Source organism: Neopsephotus bourkii, unplaced genomic scaffold, assembly GCF_033783945.1.
Source record: "Neopsephotus bourkii isolate Nb327-2 ecotype Australia unplaced genomic scaffold, CSIRO-AGI_Nbou_v1 NB_753, whole genome shotgun sequence".
In the NCBI taxonomy this organism is placed as follows: Eukaryota; Metazoa; Chordata; class Aves; order Psittaciformes; family Psittacidae; genus Neopsephotus; species Neopsephotus bourkii.
In genome coordinates, this window is record NW_026901251.1 from 84,439 (window position 1) to 109,719 (window position 25,281).

The 25,281-nt window shown below is 34.6% G+C and overlaps 1 protein-coding gene across 8 annotated transcripts in view; it reads right to left on the reverse strand.

The window, feature by feature from the left end:
• SNTG1 (syntrophin gamma 1) overlaps window positions 1-25,281 on the reverse strand; it is a 305,233-nt gene that overhangs the window by 12,185 nt on the left and 267,767 nt on the right. For all 8 annotated transcript variants that reach the window (XM_061354827.1, XM_061354829.1, XM_061354830.1 and 5 more), the window contains 2 exons: window positions 17,221-17,373; window positions 11,364-11,456 (listed from right to left, as the gene is read on the reverse strand). In XM_061354827.1, coding sequence (XP_061210811.1) covers window positions 11,364-11,456; window positions 17,221-17,373 — 246 coding nt within the window. The remainder of the gene's footprint in view (window positions 1-11,363; window positions 11,457-17,220; window positions 17,374-25,281) is intronic.

Here is a 25,281-nt window from a genome sequence, read left to right on the forward strand (position 1 = left end):
TTTATCTGTATTTAACCCTGATTAAACAAAAAAGAGAGGATTAGTAAATTCATTGTCATGCCATACTCCAAAGATTTTTTCCCACTCATGATCTGTGGATTCCCCATTCCATCTGAAGTGATAAACTGCCATAGAAGTCCTCTCTTTTTCTTTCCATATTAAAAAATCTAGTTGTTTTAATGTATAGGAAATTTCAAATAAAAAACAAATATCCATTTTTAAATTATAAAATGACAAAAGGAAACTCTGTAATGAGAACCCATTTTGAGTTTACTTATGAGAGCTCTAATCAGGAATTCAGAAATGACCAATTCATTAATTCTAAGCATATCAGTGGCATTTCATGTAGTTATAATATGAATTACATTGTGTGTTGCTGAAAAGAAAACCAGATTGCACTACAGAATAAACATGCTATTAATAAAATTTACAGCTGTGTAGAAATGCATCTTTCTTTTTTATATCTTATATGGATTTATGTAGAAAAAAAAAAACATTTCAAACTACTTTGCTTAGAAGTGGAAAAGAGCTACTTTTTATTGTCTTTTCAGCCTCATTTAAAGATATCCCCATACTCCAGATATTTTGAAGCCCTAACATTTTTCATTGTGATTTCAGTAGTATTTCACATAGTTATAAAGTCGTCTCCACTCACATGCTGATACTTAGAGGACAAATTAATTTCACATGGATTGGACAACACAGAAACTTAAGGCAGGAGGTTATGTTCCATTTTCTTTTGCCTGACTGTAAATTCCTCTCTGTAGCATAGGATGATGCTTCCCATCTGTGCCCTTTGTCTATATTGATAAATGATTTAGTATGTACTTAAACAATATGAGGGAGGTAAAATTTTTCAAGTATCCTAAATCTATGCAGGTCCCTTTACTTCAGAATGTGTTAATCTTTTTAAATTAATGACTCGTAAAAATCCCTAACCTGCACAAAGCTAAATAAAGTTATCTGTGTTTGGCTGAGTAACTTGAAGGGGAAAAAATCCCCAAAGGACAGTAGCTTAACTGTGCACAGTACACAAAGCAAGTCTTAGAATTATTTTTTTTCCAAATTCTCTCCATATATTTGCCTCTTGCAGGTTAAAAAGCCATAATCTCAGCACCACTTTCATTTTCTGTGTGTATATGACAGGTGAGCTCCCACCTACCATAAACAGTTAAGGACATTCTGTTCCAGATAAACCAGAGGAATTTGGCAATTTATGTGAAACTGTATCATATTTGTTTCAAAAGCTGTCCTCCTGAGCCCACCAAGCTGTGCTACAGAACATAGAATAGCTTCCCTCATCCCCTAGTATGTGCAATTCCTTTCATCTTTTTTTGATCAATGATGTTGACTTACGTCCTGTAGATAGTGAGGTAAAAAAAATAAACCCAACCAAATCAGTATACCATTCAGGTGCCCATACTTCCTACATACATGGTAAACTCCTTTTTTCCCAGACCTATGTAGCTCAACAAATCTAGTTGAAAGATCAAGATCATTGCTTTCTGAATGAAAACCAAATCTATTTAAGCATGTAATTTCCGACATGATAAATGTAAAGGCCACTGATGGTCTCCTGATCTCAGGAGAACAATCAAAGAAACAAGCTTTCATCTTTGTCTGATGATTTATAGGGGCGTCAGGAGAGAGGCACAGCAGTAACAAGGACCTTTAGATGAGCAGGCAAAATAACAGGGTACCTGTCATTCCCAATCAGATTAAGTTCAAGTGAAGATCAGGGTTGTACAGAACTGCAGGACTTTGGAATTTACCATGAAGTTTTGCCACTTGCTTCATTCCCACTCAGAGGAAAGAGAATGACAGTCACACCAAATGACAGGCACGACCCAAGAAAATACTTCAGTTTATGCATAACATCAGTTTGAGAGCCCTGCTTAGCAATGGCTCTTACTTGAGTACATTGCAAAATCAGGTCTGTAGTGTGCAGGGGACAAAACCGTTTTCGAGCCTAATCCCAACAAGACAGCACTTCTTCCACCAGGATATCAAAACAAGTTTGAAGAACTGACAGTTCAATAGCATACTTCACACAGGCTATTAAACACTCTTTATCTATAGCGTAAGGAATTAAAATGCCATTGACAATGCATGAAATGACTCTCACATGAAAGAAAAATGAAATGTTTCTCTTGAGTGATCTTCAACAAGTTGCACATTCTCCCCCCCCCCCCCCCCCCCCATATAAGCATGGAGGAGAGTTCTTTTTGCAAAAATAAAAATGGGGAAATTTTGTGAGTTATAAGTTCTTAAGTCAGGAATACAGAGTATTCCTGGTTACTTCTTTCTGGCTACTTCCTTTGTTTTAGACAATTTCTTAAGAATTCCTTCATCCTTGTTTGAACTGGGATGAATGCTGGTTCATGCTGATACACTGGATGTCTACACCTTGATGTACCACACAACATGAAAAGTCTAGCAACTAGGTTAAACTAGATGTGCAACTGCAGATTGCTAAAACTGGGTGAATTACTTAGGTGCATGCCCAGTAAGATACATTTAATTCCTTGTCTCCTACCAAAGAAGCTGAAGTGCTCCCCTATGCAGCCAGAACTGCAGATGTACAAGATTATAAAGCTATTACCAGTCAGACCATTATCTTAAAATACACTATCTTGAGGATCCTTGGGTTACTGTACTTAATACATTAAAGACCCTTAACCAAATCAGCAGTATTTTGGTACAGGCTCCAAAGGAGATAAATGCCTAAGCAATAGCCAGTCCAGGAAAGAACTCCTCTAGAAAACCCACAAAAGAGCAGAGTGACAGTGAGTATCAATACATATAAGCTTGGCACACCAACCATGTGATTAACACACGGATAGAAGGTGGTTTTTTTCAAGACTCATTTATCAAGAAACAAAGTTGTGGGTACAGAGAGCTTCATGCATACTTTTTGCATTACATGCAATCTGACATGAGCCAACTTTACCCCATGAGTATGACAACCTAAGTGAGCCTTCTTTGAGCTCGCCCTGCTAGGCAGCATGGCTGCATGGTGGTGATCTCCCCCTGAGCTGAGATGCCTCTCAGGCTTTCCGATTCCTTATACGAGACTGAAAAATTCTTTCTTTCCCAAGGGAAAGACCCCTTATTTGCAACAGATCACCACCAAGTTGCTGATAGCATGCTAAATCAATACTAATGAAGACCATGTAGCTAGTTCCTGTAGACATAAACTATTGGACAAATCTGAGATTAGGATTGGACCTAGCTGCACCCTAAGCACCACTGGGAGTTTAGAAAGCAAGGGGTTCTACTCTGAATCTTGTCACTCAGTGTGAGGGTCTCTGTGTAAACCTTCTAGCTCAATCCTGATTCAATTTTCTTTTGTATGTTTCATCCATGTAGTAAGTAATGGACTGAACCTTGCCATTTAACTTTGTCAAGTCACACTTTTCACAAATTCATATGAAAACCACTTTTGCTAATACCCTCTGATGGTGATTCTTTGAGTGACCCTAAACCACTCATTTGCAACACTTCTTTTCGTTGTTTCATGTGTTCTATGTGTTTTTTTTTTTCATTTTCACTACTGCAAAATGCATAAGCAATGAACAGAAACCAGACTTAATCTTTTTCAGTAACTATTCTGTTCAAGGACTTTCTCAAGTAGGAAAGAGAAGCAAGACCTACTCATCAAAGTACCCAGTTTCACAGAGATGTGTAGCTACAGCACTGACACAAATGCATGAGAGAGAGTATTGCAGTGCTTGCTGTGGTGACTGCTCTGAATTCTAATTTTAAACGCTAATTCTCCTTCGTTGGGAATAGGCACCCTTGGGGATAATGATCTATACCACTGTCAAAGCCAAGTGAATGAGTTTCTTATGTTTTTGAACATCACAGTTCCTCAGAACCATTTGTTTAATGCTTGCCTCAGAGAGTTAATATAGGGTGACAAAATTTTGTACAAATATATATACATAGGTTGACTTCTAAACAATACGTGCATTTGTAAAACATGCTGGCTTTCTCACAAATTGCCAAAACAACCTAAATGTGTGTGCCACGTAAGTAATTCCTAAATCAGTTTTTATGAATTATAAAATATAAGCAGATGTTCTTACTGGCTTGAAGGTGTAGCTCAACACTCTAATACATTAACATGGTACTTCTTTTAGTTAATAAAAGCAGCCCATTCTCTTCAAGTGCTTTCCTTATTAATCATCAGTAACTGTGCATAACCTGCATCATAGAATCATGGAATCATAGAATAGTTAGGGTTGGAAAGGACCTTAAGATCATCAAGTCCCACACCTCACACTATACCATCTCACCCAAGGCTTCACCCAACCTGGCCTTGAACACTGCCAGGGATGGAGCATTCACAACCTCTCTGGGCAACCCATTCCAGTGCCTCACCACCCTATCAGGAAAGAATTTCCTCCTTATATCCAATCTAAACTTCCCCTGTTTAAGTTTTAACCCATTACCCCTTGCCCTATCACTACAGTCCCTAATGAAGAGTCCCTCTCCAGCATCCTTGTAGGCCCCCTTCAGATACTGGAAGGCTGCTATGAGGTCTCTACTCAGCCTTCTCTTCTCCAGGCTGAACAGCCCCAACTTTCTCAGCCTATCTTCATATGGGAGGTGCTCCAGTCTCCTGATCATTCTCGTGGCCCTCCTCTGGACTTGTTCCAACAGTTCCATGTCCTTTTTATGTCGAGGACATCAGAACTGCACACAGTACTCCAGGTGAGGTCTCACGTACAGGACCATATATAGCATATTTAGGAAATACTACATTTTTTGTTGACCCTAAAGTAGAATTGACACATGGACCAGGAACCAGGTGGTAATTCCTTTTAAAGCAAAAATTGCAACCAAATGGAAAAAAACTCTGTGGCTGATGCTGGCATCAACTACTCATGAGAATCCTGAGACACTTTTAATGTTGAGGCACACAGCTTTATGATGCCTTGATGGAAGATCAAGACAAAAGCTCAGTATGCATTATTTACCGCCTTTAAAACGGAACTCTCAATCCACAAGTAGAGACAAAACTTGTGAATAACTTCACGCAGACCTATTTAGAAATTGGGGACCAAGGTAAAATAGTATATGATGAAAACATCAACAGCTTCACCATTTGGATACATCCAGTGTGATCATGGAAAATCTGACATAGTTAATTCATCTTTTAAGAAATGCACTGTAAGAATACAGTCTCACTGAGCAAATACTGTATGTATCATGCATAATATTAAAGCAACCAGTAAGATACAATTTTTCCTCCCAATTATTATTTGCAGATTGCTTAAACTGCTTTTTACATTTTATATCATTTAGTAACATTAATTTCAAAGAATACCAGAATGCAGTGCAAACAAATAAACAGTGCAGATAAGCTGACAAATTAGATTTAAGACTTCTCTTGAGATGCTATTAAATTACTGCAATCAGAAATCATAAAGAATTGAAATTCTGTCTTCACTGAAATTAAATTGATTTTTTTTTCTTTGACATATTTGGGACCAAGATATTTCACCAATTCTTCTTAATGAGAAATATTTTATTTATTACTAACCATCTAGGACTTATTTGTTCTAGTCTTTGTAACCAAATTACTGCCTATTGTCTTCTGCTAATGTTATTTTGCTTCAGTTACCCAAGGATGCTTATTTTATAGATGGGACATAAATGCAATACATAAATGGCCCACAAAAGAAAAGCTATTGACTTCAGCACCTGTAATAATTTGATGATGTTCCCTATAGTCACACAAACAAAGAAAACTATATTGCTCCTATTCTTAGCACTAGTGGTAAATCTAGAACACATTCTGCAAGGGAATTATAAAATATTTTCACATTCATATCATACGTCAATTTACTACTCATTCCCATCACTTCAGAATCCTGGACTAAACTACATATGATTTTGATGAGATGGCATCAAACAAAATTACTTCCTATCTAGAAAATGGTTTCAGAAAAGTGGGAATGCATCATAATTATCTTAATGTAGGGTATGATCAGGTTAGGGTTTTTCTTTCATTTTCAGTCATGGGGCTTGATTTACCCTTAACAGAGACTGGATTACCAAACAAACACAGAATAAATCAGGGTGTCTGTATTTTTACTTACCATAAGCTAATGAATACGCATAGAAATATGAATGTCTGACTAGTCCATGGCTCGGTGACAGCTATAAAATTTAGCGAAGATTTTTGCATTATTTAGCAAAGGAATTTTGCATTATCACCAGGAATAAAAAAAAGCTGCATTTTTTCAACACGAGTGTCCTGCCAGAACAGGATTGATTTGTGTCCTATGGCTTCATTGATGATCTACATTCAATTTATTATTAAACAGTCTTTCATCCTCTATTTTGGATTATGTGTTCTGGACCGATTCTATTCATGCAAAAAGGGCATTTACAAGTCATGAACTTGTGAAATAGTTTTTGCATCACACAATGCAACAGCATTTCATCTGCCAGTGCACATCACCAAATGCAGGTATTCTCTACACTAACCGTTGACATGAATCATACAGATTTTATCACATAATAGCAAAATAAGTTTGCCCTTCAGTAGGATGCTTGGAAAAAACTGAAAGAAACTGTCAGTGTTTTATAATGATTAGACAGTTACATCTCAGACCAGCTATAAATGGTGGAGTAAATAAAGAAACCATTTTTATTAAAAAAAAGGATATCAGAAGTCACTTTTCAAATATTAATTTCAGCAAATCTCTTTGTTGTCTTTGCCACTGCATCTTCAAAAAGCTGTAGCTGTACTTTTCCAGCACTGATGGTTTTTTGTTTTGTTTGTTTGTTTTTATGATACTTTGACTGATTATATTATTCTTCTGTTTAGCTTTTAAGGAAGTTTTTTATACTAGGTACTTGTAGGTCCTTATTTTAGAATCATAGAATAGTTAGGGTTGCAAAGGACCTTAAGATCAAGTTCCAAGCCCCCTGCCATGGGCAGGGACACCTCACACTAAACCATGACACCCGAGGCTCTGTCCAGCCTGGCCTTGAACACAACCAGGGATGGAGCATTCACAAGAATTATTTTCAAGAATAAAAATAACTGGGTCATTGGGCACCTGGGATATGCCTTAATTTGGCTGTTCGTCTCATGCCTAATTGAGAAAGATTACATTCTTGCAAAGTGACACGTTGTCCATACTGGTAGCACGGGTAGGAAATTGAGTAGGATTAAGATTTTGTCCATGCTCAGTTCCACTGTGTTACCAATCCCTTAAGAGTGTCTTACTAGAGAAAAATTATGGTCCAAGGTAATTTCCTTTGTCAACTGCCGTGGCTTTATAACTGTAAATGGAAAGATGGGGAGGACACAGAAAATAAAAAAACAAACATGAGAAAAAGGAAAAAAAGCAAGAAAGTCAGCCCTAATAAAATAACCGTTCTTGTGTGTTACCAAAGTTACGCCAAATGTTAAAAGTTTACAGTTTGTTTAGTACTGAAGGATGACCTACCAGCATTTTTTTGTTTCTAGCTACAGCATGTAAGACTGTAAGAACTATGCTTAACAGCCTCTATTACAGTTACAGTAGCTATTTGGTCAGCATTCCAATTTCTAAGCATAGAATAAATACTTGTTCATAAGAGTTACATTAATAAATCTTGACCTTGAAGTGAACTTGGTTTCTTTTGACCTCTATTACTGAACTTTGGATTATCAAGGGCTTCTTACATACTGTTTTATTTCAATATCCTGTATGTGTATTACCTGCACAAAGAGACAGACATTAAGGTAAGTATCCCTAGAAAACATGGAGTGTGCTCCTAAAGAAATTAAGATATATACTATGTTTTGTGTTATTTAGTAGCCTTTTGGTATGAAAACCAAATTAAACATATTTGCAATACTATTTATTGTTTACAGTGTATTCTCTAGGTCTGATTGCTTTTTATGTTGCAGTTCTCTTTCAAACTATACTTCATTACTTAAAAAAAGGGATAACATCTTGGAGATTTGGCTTTAGAGAGTGGTACAGAAGAATATGAGCACAAGTATATGTTACTATTTTTAATGTGAAGGGAGAGAAGTCCTTTTGTGTCTGTAATTATATTTGGTAGTTTACAGACTGTTTAGCTGAATTAAGACTGAAATGCTGTAAGAACTCGATTTAACTAGACAATCTTAACTATTAATTCTCCTTTCAGGAAATCACAACAATTTATTATAAAGCAACATACCAAATGCTCTAAATGATAAAAAGCCTGCTAGCTCTATAAGCTATCAGTCAAAAACTGAGTAAGAGGTAGCAGCGGATATGCAGCAGAAACTGCTATGATTTATGCCAGTGCTGTTATAAACACATCACAGTAGAGATTTGTTCCGAAGAACCCTAATACCTTGTGTACTTATATTTATCATAGGTCTGTGCAGACCCAGAAACAATGTTTTTATCAAACTATAATGTGTTTGACTTGGAATACGTTTAGCACAGATGACAGATTTTAACCACTAATTTTGACTTAACATTGTCGTCTATTATATGAAGATGAAATAACAATAAGCAAGGAAACAAGCCACACAGGGTTGCATGTTTTTTTTGACTGAAAACCATAACTTTCATTACCCTCTATAATCTCATTCATGAGCACTGGTAGTGAGTTTAGGTTTCAGAACATTTATAAAATTTTGGCTGCAATTTGTAATGCACTCTGGAAAAAAAAATCTATTAACTTGAAATGTAAGAGGGGAAAAACAATTTAAATATTCATTCATTGCTTAAATACTGGAATAGCTGAACAGCTGGTAAAATCATTAGTTGCAGAACTTGGCTTCACTCCATTTTACTGGTGAATATTCACCATTAAAAATAGTTCAGTCAATTCAGTAGTGATTAAGAAAGAAAAAATACCATGAGCACATTGTTATCTATAAAATAGAAACTGCCTGAAGATTTACTGAAGATTTCACTGCATCAAAATATAAGACACAACTTCTCAGGTGTCCTCAGAAACTATTACTTGTGCTTTGTGTTCTGGGAAACACGAGAATGCTGTAATTAAATAATAAAAGTATCCAATTATATTCATTAGATCTGTCCTCCAAGTACTTGTTCAAGACCACCTTTGAATTCATAAGAAGATTTTGCATCTGCAGTGTTATTCTGTAAGAATTGAGAGATGGACTGAATGAATTATCTGACATTGAACTATGAAGTCTATAAAAAATGGCTTTCAGTTAAGCTTTACCCAAAAAAAGAGTGGTTGAATTTGGTATGAGTAATGTAAAAATAACAGAAGTGAATGTGTGCAAGAAAGACGTGGACCTGCTCTAGCAGGAGGGCTATGAAGATGATCAGAGGGATGAGCACTTCTCTTGTGAAGACAGGCTGAGAGGGTTGGGCTTGTTCAGCCTGGAGAAAACAAGACTCCAGGAATACTTTACTGCATACTTTCAACACTTAAAGAGGGCTTATAAGAAAGATGGAGAGAGACTTTTTACCAAGGCCTACACTGACAGGGTAAGGGGTAATGTTTTTTAAACTAAAAGAGGGTAGGTTTAAATTGGACATAAGGAAGAATATTTTTATAATGAGTGTGGTAAGCTGCTGGAACAGGTTTCCCAAGAAGTTGTGGATGGCCCATCACTGGCAGTGGAAATATAATAGTTTGCACTGAATTTTCAAATACTGAATGTAAAAATTCATGGAACTTATAAAAAGTTAGATGTGGATTTTTTACATGAACAATATGATGTTTTAAATAGAAGCTTTTTTCTTTACACAGAGTTTGTTAATTTGTGTGTCTTTTGTACACTCTTAATAAACAAAAGTATATATAAATATTAATAGGATATAGGTAATTTAATTTAAATTTTATTCATATTTTTCTTGTCCTGCAAACTTTTTTTCCATTATTCTTTATTTTCTCAGATCTTTCTTGGAAAAGAGATTTTAAATTTCTGCTTCATATGAACTCCTTCATTAAGTGGAGAAATAATATTGTTAGCTTACATAACTAAACATGTCTAGTTTATGTTCCAGTTCATGTGCATATAGCAATATTGTTGAAGAACACAACTAGCATAGACATAACCTAAACTGGCCACCACCTTAATGAAGATATCTGAAGAGAATCACAACCTTTACCTTTCTGTAAAATGATGGAGAGTAGGTAATGGTTTTCATATGTAGGTACTCATAAAAAAGTGGTAAACTCACAGAACAATCTGTTTTATAAGTAATATTATTCACCAAGATGTTATTTTCATAATTTTTTCTACAAATAGAAAGGCACAGTGACTTATTTGAACTTCAAATTTACTATACCTTGTGCAAACAAGCAGTAAAATGGAGAAGGAAATATTAAAGGGTTCTGATTAATGGAGTAATGTGGTGGGAAAGGTTGACTTAAGGGAAAGGATAGAAGCATATTCTGTAAAGAAAAGGGCATTTTCAGCAATTGATGGTTGAAGAGAAGTGGAACTTAGAAAAAAAAAATTACACCTTCAGAGAAACACAGAGTCACAGAATTGCATACTGGGTTGAGGCTAGAAGGATCCACCAGGGGTCTAGACCAACCTCCTCCTTCTCAAGCAGGGTCACCTAGAGCACATTACTCCGGATTGTGCTCAGATGGTTCTCAAATATCTCCAGGGAAAGAGACTCCACAACCTCTCTGGGCAACCTATTCCAATGCTCAGTCAATGCTCTCCTATAACAGCAGTGTCAAGCAATAGTAATAAAGCTTGCTGATATCTTGATATTTATTAGCTGTTAGTGAAAATGCAAACATACATAGGCTCCCACTGATTTTCCTGAGATTTGGACTTGCATTAATATAATCTGGAAATTGATGCTCTATTACTCACTTGATACAGCAACTATTTCATCAGTTGTACTGAGTTTTTTTTAAGACTGACGATAAAAGCATAAGTCATAGACACCATGGCTGATTTCTCTTTTTACAGACACCTGAACAGAAATATGTAAAACATAAACTGAGAACTGCTGTAATAACACACACTCCCACCCATGAAACAGGAGAAGAGGAAGGAAAGCTCACAGATCAGCTTGAAACCAGGATTACTTTCTCTCAAAACAAAGGATGCATCAGTGAAAGAAACCTAAAAATTAATCAGTCTGGGCTTTCAAGTGAAATGAAATAATAAAGACTTGATGCCTGCTTCCAATTGACAGTGGTATTGATTTTTCAGTAAGAAGCACATAACAGAATACAACTTGCATAATTTTAAAATCACCCCCATGTTTAACTAAAACAAAGAGATTTGACAAGAGACAATCTCTTACATAATAAAACCAAGTGCAATTTGAGGAAGTACTACTTATCCCACAATATAAAAAAAATAACAAGGAATAATAATGTGATGGAAAAAAGACTGAGAACTTTACCTTTGTGGCAGCATCAAAACAGACAAAGCCCATGCTAAAGTCAATGGTAAGTCCCATAAGATGACTTTCCAAAACACAGGCATATGTCTTGCACTGTAAAAGAAAAGTCAGAGACGGGATTTACCACAGAATACACATCTTGAAATTCTTTCCAGGACCAGGTTTTCGCTTTCCTTATTCTAATGTTTACATAGATCAACATTATTACCAGAAATAAATTATTTGTTTATAAATAAATTTATTGCTAATTTATTTAAAATCAAAGGATTTGATAGCAGTGATTAAGTTTTCTAAGTATTGTAAAAAGAGGCTTTGCTTCCATTAGGGGAAAAAAATAAATAAATGAGGATCAGAATAGCCTCTGTGGTTTATCAATGACAATAGGTAAAAGGGAAGTTTCATTATTTTTGAACTCTCTTATTTGTTTTGGTATCCAGTAACTTCCTCTCACATTAATATACGCCTTTCAGATTTTTAAGCAGAAATAAATGCATTTGTAAAACATCTCTTTGGTATGCTCTTTATTTTGTTTTTGTGTTCTGCTAAATATCACTGGAAAAGGCATTATTACATACAATGTAGCAACCAATGTAATAATATGAAATACTTTTTTTTTCTGCTTCAGCTAGTGGACCAAAATATGTCAAAGGTTCTTATGAGAAACTCTGAAATCCTGAAAGAATTTATCACTGTCTGCTATGCATCTATTTTGTTCCATAACATCCGTAACACTTCAATACATGCTGTGAGACATCTACTAGTGTAATTTCCAGGATGACTATTAATGTGCTGACTTCAGGTATAAAATTACAAACTTTTATTTTTTCACCAAAACATTTTTAAACCTGATGCAAATTCTTCAAAGAAGCTGTTCTTGTTTTATGGAAATGTCACCCTCCAGATTAATGAAATGTGGTTACATTCTTCAAATGCTGCTGTGGACACTAAACACACTTCCATGACCTATAATGTGTCAAAGAACCAGAATATAAATTGTAGACATGGGGACAATGTAAGTTATTAAAATATCAGTGTTACAAAAGTATGTATTGTTATTTTGGGAATTTTGATTAGTAAGGATAAATCACATGCCTTTACTTATATATTCTTTAGGTGGGCTGTTTGAATTCTAAATGGTCTTTCCCAGAACAGAAGAAGCTGAAAGGCTCATTAATAGCTTCTAAGAATTGAAATAGACATTATAATAAAGGAAAATGTAGCAGTCCATAGCTATATAGATTCTCTGGTTATTTTAAATTTGATGTTCTTATGCTTCAATATATATTTATTTTCTGGAACTGAACTATTTGTACAAATTGCTTTCACTGATCAAAACAGGCCTCAACTACACTGGCCAAAACAGGCCTCAACCATGCAAACAGTTGTTGGTTAATCTTCGTGCACACACCTTGGAGCTCTAGAATCTGGAAGCCATCACTGAAGCTGAAGGACACTTTCTGTTGGTTAGCACATGGGAAGAAGTGCATCATTATAATCCAGTCTATTGGCAAAGCATGTGCATTTATAATTCTGAAGTGAAACCAATCCATGCCATGTGCCTTACAAGATGATTTTGCATTATTGCTGAGTAACCACAAATCTTGTGTTACTGTGTGATCCACCAAAGGTGTTCAAAAACTATAACTGTTCATCAGTAAATGAAAGTTTTCCTGCTGCTGTTGCTGAGGTCAAATGCAGTGACTGGTCTGTTTCTATAGCTTCCAAAACTGAAAGAACTTCATGTACTTCACTACATGTGTAAAATCTTAATACATAAAGAAGCACTTAGTCATTGTAACTATTAATAAATAAATCCTGCAAATTTTTAATTATTAATGATTCAGCTCTATGGTATTGCAGTCATACAGTATTTGTGTTTATATTAGCAGCAGCTGTACAATAAAACTACTATGAATATGTAAACTGATAGTAAACCATTGTTAGAAAAGGAGAGGATATTGCCTTTGACAACACCTCATTAGTAAAAAAAAAGGAGTGTAAGAAATATATTTTCACAGTGACTTATTACTTAATGATTTCATGCATGATAAAGTATCGCATGCAAAGCAAAAAATATACAGTTTTGTAGAATTTTCCCACTAACTTCCTACAAGATGCATACTATGTTTTTATTTATAGGTCTCAAAAATACCTAAACCAGATATAAAGCCTTTACTGAGAATTAAAATTTGGCAAGGAGATAGTATATCAGGTTTAAAATATGTATTGCCATCTTAACTCATCTAACCTCTCACCTCTACATTGCAGGGCAGCCTACAGTGTGCACTGCAGCACCATGCTGAGCTTCCACAGCTATCTCTGCCTAGGCTAATTAGCCTCACTGAGAAGTAAAGATTTATGAGAAACAGGATGTATCAGTCTTGGTTCAATGCTGTACTTAAAAGCAACCTGCTTCCCAGACTGGAGGGTCTTTCTTCAAAAGGCAGTGCACACTCTGTGGAGAAATATCATCTAGTTTAGCTCAATGTGGGTACCAGTAGGAAGAAACTCCACTGTAATGTGCAGGCCATCAGTAGTAGCTGATTCTTTATTTACTCTTTACCTACACGTAAGACCAGTCTATGCGCTTTGACCATGCACTCCATGATGTTCAAAATAATGCAGAGACACAAAATTGTGACAATAACAAAAGGATTTCTGGACAGCAAGATTTTAGTTTATTTGGGGAAAATTGTCCCTTGCTTTATGTATGTGTTGTGTGCACTTGCACTATTCTGGTCACAGGTCAGAGTAGGAATGTGAACTTTCAGACACTCGTTAACTGTTGAGATTTTTCTCATCTTTGTTTTCTTTAACTTGTCTTTCAATTCAGATATCCGAAGAAAGCAAAAATACAGAAATTCTTCCCAGGAGACTTTAAAATTTCATATACATTTAAAAAACACTTTAAATTATTAAAAGTGACTATTAATAATATATACTGTGGATGTTTGGCTTAGGTTGCTGATTTCTCACACAGGGCATGAAAACCTTATCAGAACTGAAGCATTCCCATCCCAAAAGAAGCAGAAGAACTTTCAGCACTGATTTTGTGTTCTTGCACAGAATACAGAATCTTAAATTGGGTTTATGAATAATTCAGTGGGTCAGGCGGGAGGCTGAAGGAAGTAACCTAAAGTTGTTCCTTAGATTCTACTCTCTCAATATACACAGTTTAAATTATGGAAAGAATCCTGTGTTTTAAACCTTGTGTGAATCTATCTCTGAAGATATAGGAAACCATACTATGGGTCCAAGATTTAATTCAGCTTTTCAAACTCAGATTCAACTTCAGTGGAGATGAACGCTGAAGTACTGTAATACAAAGCAGCTTACACAATAGCCCTTATATTAGGGAACAACCACAATGCAAACAAGCAGGAAAATTCATGATGGAAGAGGTGAAAATTTTTGCATAAAGTAGCAGGAACACAAAGTAAACCTGACAATCATATATAATTGTACATCATTATGCAAGCTAGAATAATCTCAGGTACTTTATACAACAGTGTTGTGAGACAGTAAGGAAAAAGGAACTCCATTCCAAATCCTTTTACTTTTCCTTTAATAAGTAATTATGACAAAGGGTTAGCGTCTCTTACTACTTTAAACTAAAGAGTGACTGTGAAACATCACAATGGCAGCAGTACAATATCATACCACATATTACTGCTGAATATCTTCAGCTTGACTATGTCTCCTTTAACATATTTCTTTCTTAAAAAACAAAACAAAAAAACCCAACCAAACCAACACCTGCCTATTTTTTGGTTTACATATAACTCTGGCAGAAACTATGAATTAGGCTTAAACAAAATTTATTACATATTTATAGTACTTTCAAAATACTTTATTTTGTGATGTATTCTTTAGAATTACATCTGAATAGGGTCCTGATTAACCTCTTGTGGAGGTTAATGCCAATTTATACTCATCAACTAACTCTGTTATTATTTCTATGATTATGGAATAGTACACAACACATTTGAATAATTTTAAATGCCAGTTTTAAAATGCAATTACATTTTCAAAATTATATGATTTCATAGTAAGAAAAGCCTGAACACAGCTGTATCATCATTCATGTGAAATATGAATAATCATATGAGTGCATATAACACAATTTTAGTAAAAATGTAGAGTTGATACTTTGATTTTGAACTTGTCCCCTTTTCTCAAAAAGCAATGAAAGAACTTGCTGGAGATGAATTATTCCACTCCTTAGTAAAACCAGATTTTACCTGAATCTGAAAATTGGTGGATGAAAGCAGTTTCAGATTGCTGAAAGAAAAATTAAAAGGCCAAGACCAGTTATACTGAAATTTAATATATTATTTTTCTTCAAAACTGGGATATAGAGAGGCAATAAAATAAAGAAAAAAGCTGAAATAGTGTATGTGAGTTACACATTAATAGTCTACCATGAGAAGCCTGTTTGACCACCTTCACAAATTTGCTATGATCAATCAGTCTCAGGAAATCACTACTTTGAGTTCATAATTGCACTCTGAACATCGGCTGAATGAAAAGAAAGGTGGAAGGGCTAAGACTAAACTCAGGTTAAGATTATTAAGGAAATTCTTTTTGGAGACAGAGGAGCAATTTTGAATAAATGCAATTCTAAAACCCAAGAGAAAAATGTAAACTAGGAATGCTAAACTATGAATCAATATTAGAGTAGAACAAATATGAAGTGGCTTCTAGGCTAAAGGTTATTAAAGAAAATTGTCATATGTTCTTTTACTGATGGCACAGTAGTGCTTCAACAAACTGTTACAGCCAGTTATACAAGAAAGACAAAGCGCCTCAAGTATTTAATAGCAGAGGACATATAGTTTTTATGCAGAAAAACTACACTTATATTTTCAGCACAACAGAGTTGAAAAGGTATGAATAGCTCCTGTAAAAGGCAGCAGAGTGCATAAATTTAAAGATAAAAGTTGAACCTGTTTCAATCTTCCTCCAGCAAAAGTATTATGCATTAAAACTGACAGCAACGTAAATTTGCAAAATGCATAATCATTAGGATATACTAATTCAGTCCATCTGCAGGTGTTGGTTTATAGGTTAGAAAAAGGCCACCACATAAGTATTTGTCTAAATAAAAAACTGTCAGTGTTTGCCTTCCCAGGAGATACAGAAAATGCACACAGGGAAACTGAGCATTAGCCAGTACTTGCACAGCTAATAAGCAAACACAACTTTTGTAGGTGTGTTGTCAACTAAAGCTATTCCAAGAACATGTATTTTTTATGATTAGAACATCAATATAACAACTAGGATGAGCTGAATTCTAATTCTGGTAGGTATTTTTTCCTTCTATTTTAACTTTAAAAAACCCAAAACCAACAAAATCACAAACCAAACATGACTCTTTGGTTATGTGAAAAAAACAGTGTTATCTTTAAACACTTGCATATGTCATTTCGCTATAAAAATTAACTAGTAATCTGTACATGACTGTCATCTATCTCTGCTCTGTCATCTGGCAATTGAGTAAATACACAAGAAATGTCAGCTGTGTGAAAAAAGAATAATGTGCCTGAGGTACAATTTTGTTCTTGCTTGTATCCAGTAAGTAGTCTTATCCAGTGTACTCTCATTCATGATTATTACAAGGACAATTTAATTCCTGCAAGGTTCTCTTGCATTATCCAATAACTAATAAAATAGCATGTTAGTATATAATATCTAAACAGCTGTTTATGTCCCTGATCTATAGATTGTTTTTCTTCTTCTGTGAACTTTAGTTTGAGAGCTGCAGGAGGTCAGAGAATTTCTTAAACTGCACCGCCATTTCATATAGACCTATATGTTAATGAACCAAAAGTTAATTACCAAGACAGTTTGCTCTCACCTGTATACGTTCAACTTCTAAAAAAGTTGCTGTTTGGAAGGCTTTTTCCCATAGTGTAAGGTCAGGCTCTAATTCCACTGAAAAGTAAAGATCTTCTCCAGATTCAGACTGGACACTGAAGCAATGTTTCCGCCGGTCCAGTAAATCACTGTCCTGATGAAAACCTGAAGTTATATAATCTGGCATACATCAATTAATATTTTTAATTGCAAACATCTATGCCTGAAATCTAGCATTTAAAAAGCGCATTTTTTATGATATAACACTGTAAAAAACTACTAAGAACTGAGGAACTGAAAATTAGGGGTTTGGTCTAAACATTGACATTTCAGTAAACTTAAACAGGACACATATTTGGAAAGGTAAAGAACATGATAGAAGACCACCTTACATTGCTCAAGGGAGCTCTCTGGTGCAGAGAAGCAGGAAGTTAAAGTGACCAAGAATGGAAATATTTAAGTAGGCAAAAGTAGAGTAAGCACCACTTTTCTCTTTCTTTTCATTCAGTAGACATGTGACAGACCTGCTCAATAAAGCCAGTACAGAACGCACTTGTACATATTCCTGTTTCAAAACTGCTTTACAGTTTCTAGAAGAATCACCTGTGGAGGTAATATACCCTCTCTCTGCAACCATGATGATGAAAAACAGTTGCTCAGATTTTAAGATGACCAGTCACTATGAAACAGTATCTTTCATTACTTCCATCAAGGCCTAAGCCTACTAGCTCTATAGCATTAAGTTATGGATAAAAAAAAATCAGAATGCACATAGGCTGTTAGATCTTAAAAAAGGCATTTCCAAAAAATTAATATTCTTGCAGATTTTTTTTTTCCAGGTGTACAGAGGACTCTGTAGTTTAAGCGGCTAGACGTAGCTAAAAAATAGCTTATGTCCTATGATAAATACTTTTGTCCTTTTTTCCCTCTCCATGACTGCCTTTGTTCTAAAACTAAAATGTCAACTCTGCTCACAGTATTGACAGCATTCAAAAAAAGAGGTCATAATGTCTCTGTTGTTAAAGGCACCTAAGCTCTAACATGCGTACTCAGCCTCAAAGCACACAGAGCAGTACCACTATGACAAATGTTTAATCTTGTGGTTTAATCTTGTGTAGCAACATAAAAAGTATAATCTAGTGCCTGACTATACAAACCCCATCAGCAGGAACTGCATGAGTAAAAGTACTGACTGACCCTCACTCCTTCAGGGAAGAAAAGCTACTTTGTGTAGTGCAACAGCACTTCTTGTCTAACAGGTCTCAAGCAGGGTCTTAAACATTTCATCTCCAGAGCTACACCTGAGTGAATGGGTCTGTTGGTCCATAACTGAATGGACTATTCAGTGTGGAGTCTGCGTGCAAGGTACATAACTTTCCCAAGGAAAGTTTTATTTCCTCATGGCTACAACTTCAGAAGAAATTAAAAATATTTTTAACTCATCTTCATCTATTCTTGACAAAAGTCAGTAGACAGCAATTAATTATTACTAACACAACCTCTTAAACCTTATTTGAAACAAGACTACAGCACTATATGGCATCACAGGAATCACTGCCATTAAAGCAACTGAAGTAATATCCCATTTTTAAATGAAAATTTAGTGCAGTGCTTGATTCCAGAATCCGTATCTCTTTAGCTGGTGCAATAACGTTTGATGTTCTTAAATTACATTGTTAGACTTTCCCATTCTTACAGGCTTTTTTCCTATTGAGAAGAATATGCTGGGTATGAAAAAAGAAACGAGTTCTTGTGTAGACTCTGAAAAATTAAAAGTTTTAGTGAGATTGAGCTCTGTTAAAATATATTTGAAAAATACAACAATCTCAGAAAAGTTTTTTAAGTGATTAAATAAAAGCTTTGCATTTTATCAACACAACTAGCAATAACTGTATTAGATTTTACTAAGCATTACATAAAACCTAAAGGATGAAAAGAGAGAGAGAAGTGATAAATGGGATCCACAATATTAATCCTTGGTTTTGCTATTTATGATAAATGAGAACATTGTTTTAGAAAAGATCTAATCAATACTAGGTAGCATTTCACTTCAGTGGTTTACATATAAAATTTTTATAATATTTCACCTACTGCATCATACTGTGACACACACATAATATACTCATTTATTATCAGAATTTACATTTTGTGAAGTTCTTATTTGGAATGAAAAACAATTCATCAATTCCGCAGAAATAATAATTTTCCACAGAAAAATAATCTCTTTTTTTCTTACTAGGTCCAATGTATGTTCTAGTGATTTTGATATCAATAACTATGGTCACTGTAAGAAAGGTTCAGTCAAATATATTTAAATGTTGTACTTTAAAAAAAAAAAAAAGACATACACATAAGGTATTCCTTTCTTAGTGGTATTTCTTTCTATTTGCAAAAATAAATAGGTGCAAGGTTCCGTTTAGTACTGCTTCTGCTCCTTTTATGTTTCTTTAGTTTTTCATTCGATCTCAGGCTTTTAAAAAGCGAAATCTGTATTCCAACTGTATAGACCTAACCATGTTTCTATTTGTATATGGATAACTGGAGGAAACAATGCATAGGCAAAATTAAAGATAGCTTTCCAAATGTTTTTGTGAAGGCAGGAATTTAAAACAAACTTTTTTTCTTAGGAATCCAACTGAGAATTGTCCAAAAGCCTCCGCAAATTTAAGACAAACTTGTCACGAGTCTCAAAACCAGGCATGGATTAAGCAGGAATTTTCATTAACTTTTAACACATGATTCTTTCATCTGAAATATAAAATGTTAGTCTAACCTTTTAAGAATCTGCTAAGACCCTCTATTTTTTATAATCACTTACTAGCCAATGATGAATATGAGCCAATTTCTAGGTGATTTTTTAAGAACTCTTTCATTCTTTAATGACTAGGTATACCATTTACCCCTGATGTTCTCTCAGAGAATTATTAAAGATTCTCTGAAGAGGAACAGTCACAAAACTTGTAGTGCTATGCTAATTCCCTAATGGAAGTAGTCCTGCAGAAGGATGGGCTGTGAGGAAAGCCCTTGGCTTACATCCAGCTTCAGGGTAATCCAGCATCTCTGCTGACAGGATGGTATGACTCCTGCTTGCCTAATTAATAATGATGTCCATGTTAAGTGAGAGTAATAAATTTGTCTAAGGGAACAAAGCATGGCTCATTAGGCAGGTCCTTTCAAATTAAGGCAGAATGCTTCTTTATCACTAAGTAGTGGCATCGCCTTCTCTTCTGCAGAAGTAATCTTTCCCCTTTTGAAAGCCTGCCCTCTCCAGAAGCACTACTGCTCCTTTTTGATTACTTATGTCTTTTTACTTTATGTACAATGAATGCACTCATATTTGGCTATTATTTAAGAGCACTAAGATGCAACTTTTACTATAGCTATTGAGAGTTGAGTTGTGCTACAAAGGTCTGTGCAATAGGAAACAAAGCTAAACCTACCAGTTTCCTGATCATGGCATGACTTTTACCGAGGATGTGCTCAAGAACTCTCTGGAAACAAGCTTACATGTAAAGTTCTATGTAATATAAAGACTAATTTGGTGATGGAACTGTAAATATTAGTGACACTGGAGAGCAGTTTTTGACATGAACAACAATTCGTGTAAGATGTTCAAAATCAAACTAATCAGAATTGCATTCCTAAATGGACAAAATAGACCTTGACTTTTGAGATAATTTTATTTCAGCTGTTAAAATGAGGTAAATATTCATGATTGTGAGGTAAACTATAGCAATCTTTAATAATATACAGATAAGAAAACAAAAAAAAAAACCTGTTTTCTTTTTTTTGACTAGACAGTCCTGCAAAAAGAAATCCATCCAATCATAACTGAAGTTCAAACCTAGCACTTAAATTCTCTGAAGATAAAAAGCATTCTCCCATTAGTTCAAGACTCCAATAACTCCAAGGCAGCTGTGAAAACTAATCACATCACATGCCTTTACACTTGCTGGCATCAGTGCCATTATTATTTTACTGTTTGTGTATACTTTCATTTACCAGCTCCATCTACATAAACATCCTTCTCCACAAGCATCCTTTTTTCTAAAGAATCCTAATGATCTACTTCTTTATCTGAAACTTTGGTAACACTTTTCTTTAGCATTGCCATTAGTTGCTATGGAGATGGTTCTAATAGCATCTACAGGCAGCAGGGAACAGATTCACTCCAAAGTGAAAAAAGATACTGCTTCTCCAACACATCCTCATTAATCAAGTAATGAATTAAAAATGACCCATGCAGGCATGCACGTGTTTGTAAATACCTCATCTTATGTAGATACTTCTCAATTTTGATGTTAAAAGAAACACACCAAAAAGAACTTGAAATTGCATGTGTGTGTACATATATATCTGTGCATTCAAATAAAACAAAATGCCAACTAAGCTAAAACTGGACAGAATACTTTTCAATGTGCAAATTTTATGAAAATACATTTTTTCAAGGGGAAAAAATAATTGTAATTACAGGATAAAAGGATGAATTTCAATTTCAATTAAATCTACATTAGAAAGATCTGTCTGACTGCTTGAGAGAAACAGAAATGTTCATTCCCTGTAATCTATGAGGTACAGGAGTAAGCTTGAATCACTTTCTTATTCTGTCTGAATAGGAAAATTAATTTGCTATACTGTCTGACTAAAAGTTGATGCAGTATCAAAGAACTTCATCTGAATCAGAACAAGAGTCTGAGTGCAAGTTTCTCCTGATCTAGTGCCATAGTTGTACCTATTTCTTAATGACCTCACTCAGAAATGTGTTTATTAGAAGAGGAAAATGTTCATTATTTTAATAAAATAGACTAATCCTTTGATAAAAGAAATTAATACCTTCCAGAAAAGTACTGTTGGTTATTTTCTGCTAAAGGAGAAATCAGAGACTATATAATTACAGAGATTAAGTAATGTGTTCATCATCTGTCTGGACAGTGATTAAGGTTTTTGTACCTTTCCAGACTTTGAGGCATCATTTGGTGGAAATTAAGTTTACTCAGAAGAGTAAACATAACGCTAACAGATAGTAATGGTAAAGAGTGATTCTATCTTTTCATTCTGAGCTCTTGCTTACAACTTTCTCAGATTTAAATATTGGTAGCTGGGGATTTTTCTATGTTATTTTCCTGCCTGAGAATATTTATTTTTTTATTTTCACTATTTTTTTTTATTTTGACTATAAAATTAAAACAGCTGAATCAGTTATGTGAAATAAATTAGGAAAAGGAATGAAATCATTCTGTCCACATTAAAAACAAGGAAACAAACCAACAAGCAGAACTGCCCCTAAAACTGCTTTTTGGATGGTAGCAAACTTTCGTTGCCATTAAAAAAAAAAACAAAAAAAACCAAAAAACCACAAGTTAAGCCTTACTGAAAAATTTAGATGTTCTTGGCAAAAATTGGCTGATACCATTTTGAAATTTTCATGCTGAACATGCTCCATTTCCATTCTGTAAGAGAAGAACCTTACCTAACTACTTTTCCCAGCTATTAGGGGATGTTACGCTACTAGCCATGGGAAATGAGAACAGGATACACTAGAGGCTAGCTACCTTTTCAAGAAGAAAAAAAGAGGATCTGACTCAAAACCATAAATTAGCAAACAAATTATGTGGAAGAAAAGTTCTTGTAATTCTCACATGGTGAAATTTTTGTGGGGTTTCCTTTTCATCTTTAGATGCATTTACGTTAAATGAGGAAAACAGCTTTTAAAGGTCAGCTTCATGGAAGACACATATTGGAAGGATAAGAAATAATTCTGATGAAATAAAGTCTGTACAATTACGCACCAAATTGATTATTCATAATAACAAAAGCATTACTTACATGACTGCATACTCTTTGGTTTGGCTTGTTATTTTTCTTTTTGTTTCAACAGAATTCCTTACTCAAAGAGCTTGTCAATACATTATGGCAGGCTGAGAACAGATTAGGGTAGCAAAGTGAAAGTATCTGTGTTGGATTACCAGTATGTCAGCAAATTTGTATCAGCAAATGTGTAAAAAATTATACTTTACATGTACTTGGTGATATTGCTCTGAAAAAAAATTCAAAAGTGCCTATAGAAAAAAAGATCCTATCACGAAACAATAAGATAAAAAAATTGTTAGGAAATTAATATTTCTGCATTCAGTGTTGGTCTGACTGTTGAGAGTAAGTAATATGTAGACCTCCACCATGAAGAGAATACACAAATGTGAATTTTAAACAGTTGTTCCTGAGTTTATTTCATCTAAGGAATGGGACACAGATCCAGTGAAAAAAATATGTGATCAGTTAGATGAAAGCCTATAGTCCTAAATTCTTTATGCAATGAAACTGCAACGTCTTATGCTAAATTTAATTATTGCAATAGTCAGAAAGAAAGACAGGAAAAAACCTCAAATAATTAGTGAATGTGACCAAAAAATAAGAGCAAGTTGATAAATTAGAGAAAAATACTACACAAAAATCTACCCAAATTGATGTATCACTACATACTAGTGGGTAAAATACAGAAATGGCATCACTCCAATCTTGAGAAATGCTCTGATTAAACTAAGTCAATGAATGAAAACCTCAAACTTTGGATAAATATTTAACATGGAGGATGTAAGAAACATACTTGTGCTTCCCAAGTACCCTCGTCCAGTATTTATACTTCACACCTTATTTCTGTTCCTTTTCATCATGCCTTCTGTTAAAAGTTGAATTTGGCTTTGCCTTTCAATGATGTTGCAACACCACTGTCAGTTTCAGAACTAAACAAGCAAGCAATTTCTTAGAAGGCAAATCTGATGCCTTTAACCAACTGAGACTGCACGAATCATTTAAACATGTATTTTCTGTATCTGTTGTTCTTTTTATTTTCCTCTTTGTGTTTTTCTTTTTATTACTCCCAGGAAGCAGGATCAGACTCTTAGATTGGCAGCTCCCAGTCCAGACTTGTTTTTACCTGAAAGGTGACAGTATTATAACCTAATTGCATTAATAAAAAAACCAAAAAGTCCAAAAAATGAGGGGTTTTGTTTGTTTTGAAATAAAACCAAAAAACCTCTAAAGTTAAAGGGAAACAGGAAAAGCCTTGCTTAATAACTTTACATTTCAAATATTGTTTTTCCTTCCTTTTCTGAATCAAATAAAAGTTAACAATCCTTTATACAGTTGCAGTTGGCATGTATTTAGTAACACTGTCTTTTGTCTTCAAAAAAGACTCTTGCATGCTGCTATAGAGTTGCAGGAACATAACACCTTTAACATACAGAACACACTACATTTATCCAAATTAACACACCACATATTAGGGATTGTATTACTGTGTATATGCTGAAGAGAAATGAAACGACATTACACACAGAATCCCAGATAATATGGATGATCAGGCTGGAGGTGTGGTCATCTATTGCTTATCTCCATGCAAGGCACCTACACACCAGCTTATGCTTATAAAGATCCAGAGATGGAAATTCAATGGCCTCATCAGGAGCTCTATTTTAGTACTGAATAACACTAGCACCCAAGAAGTTTTTCTTTATTGTGTAACTGAATCCAACTTAATGATGGTCTTAATGCCAGTGGACATGGAGATAATTTAGGACTTTTACTATTTTTTTATAAAACAAATGTAAATCTACTTAGACTGGGAGCAGATCCTCTTTGCTTTGGAAACAAATGTTCTTAAATTTAGAACAGGAGATAAATCAAACTGCTTAGAAAGCTGCTTAGAACTGAACTTAGAACATAGCACTTTTTCTCAAGAACTGGCACATAGCTAAATACTCGTTGAAAATCTAATTTTACCTGAATGTAGCATTAACCTATTCAAAAAAGGGATTCATTACTTATGCCTCCTAAGCAGTTTTGAGCACATATGGAATCACATCAAGATGCAATTCTCAGCCATTGAGCAACCTATATTAATAATAGACCTCAAAATATGCTCTATACCTTCACTTTATATGTTTATGTCTCTATTGGCATTAATTTTAAAATTTATCTGAATATATAAACATTTTCAGAAGTTTCCCATGCTTTATATATCATTCTTTTTCCATACTTCGACTTACTGGCAACAGACAACAAA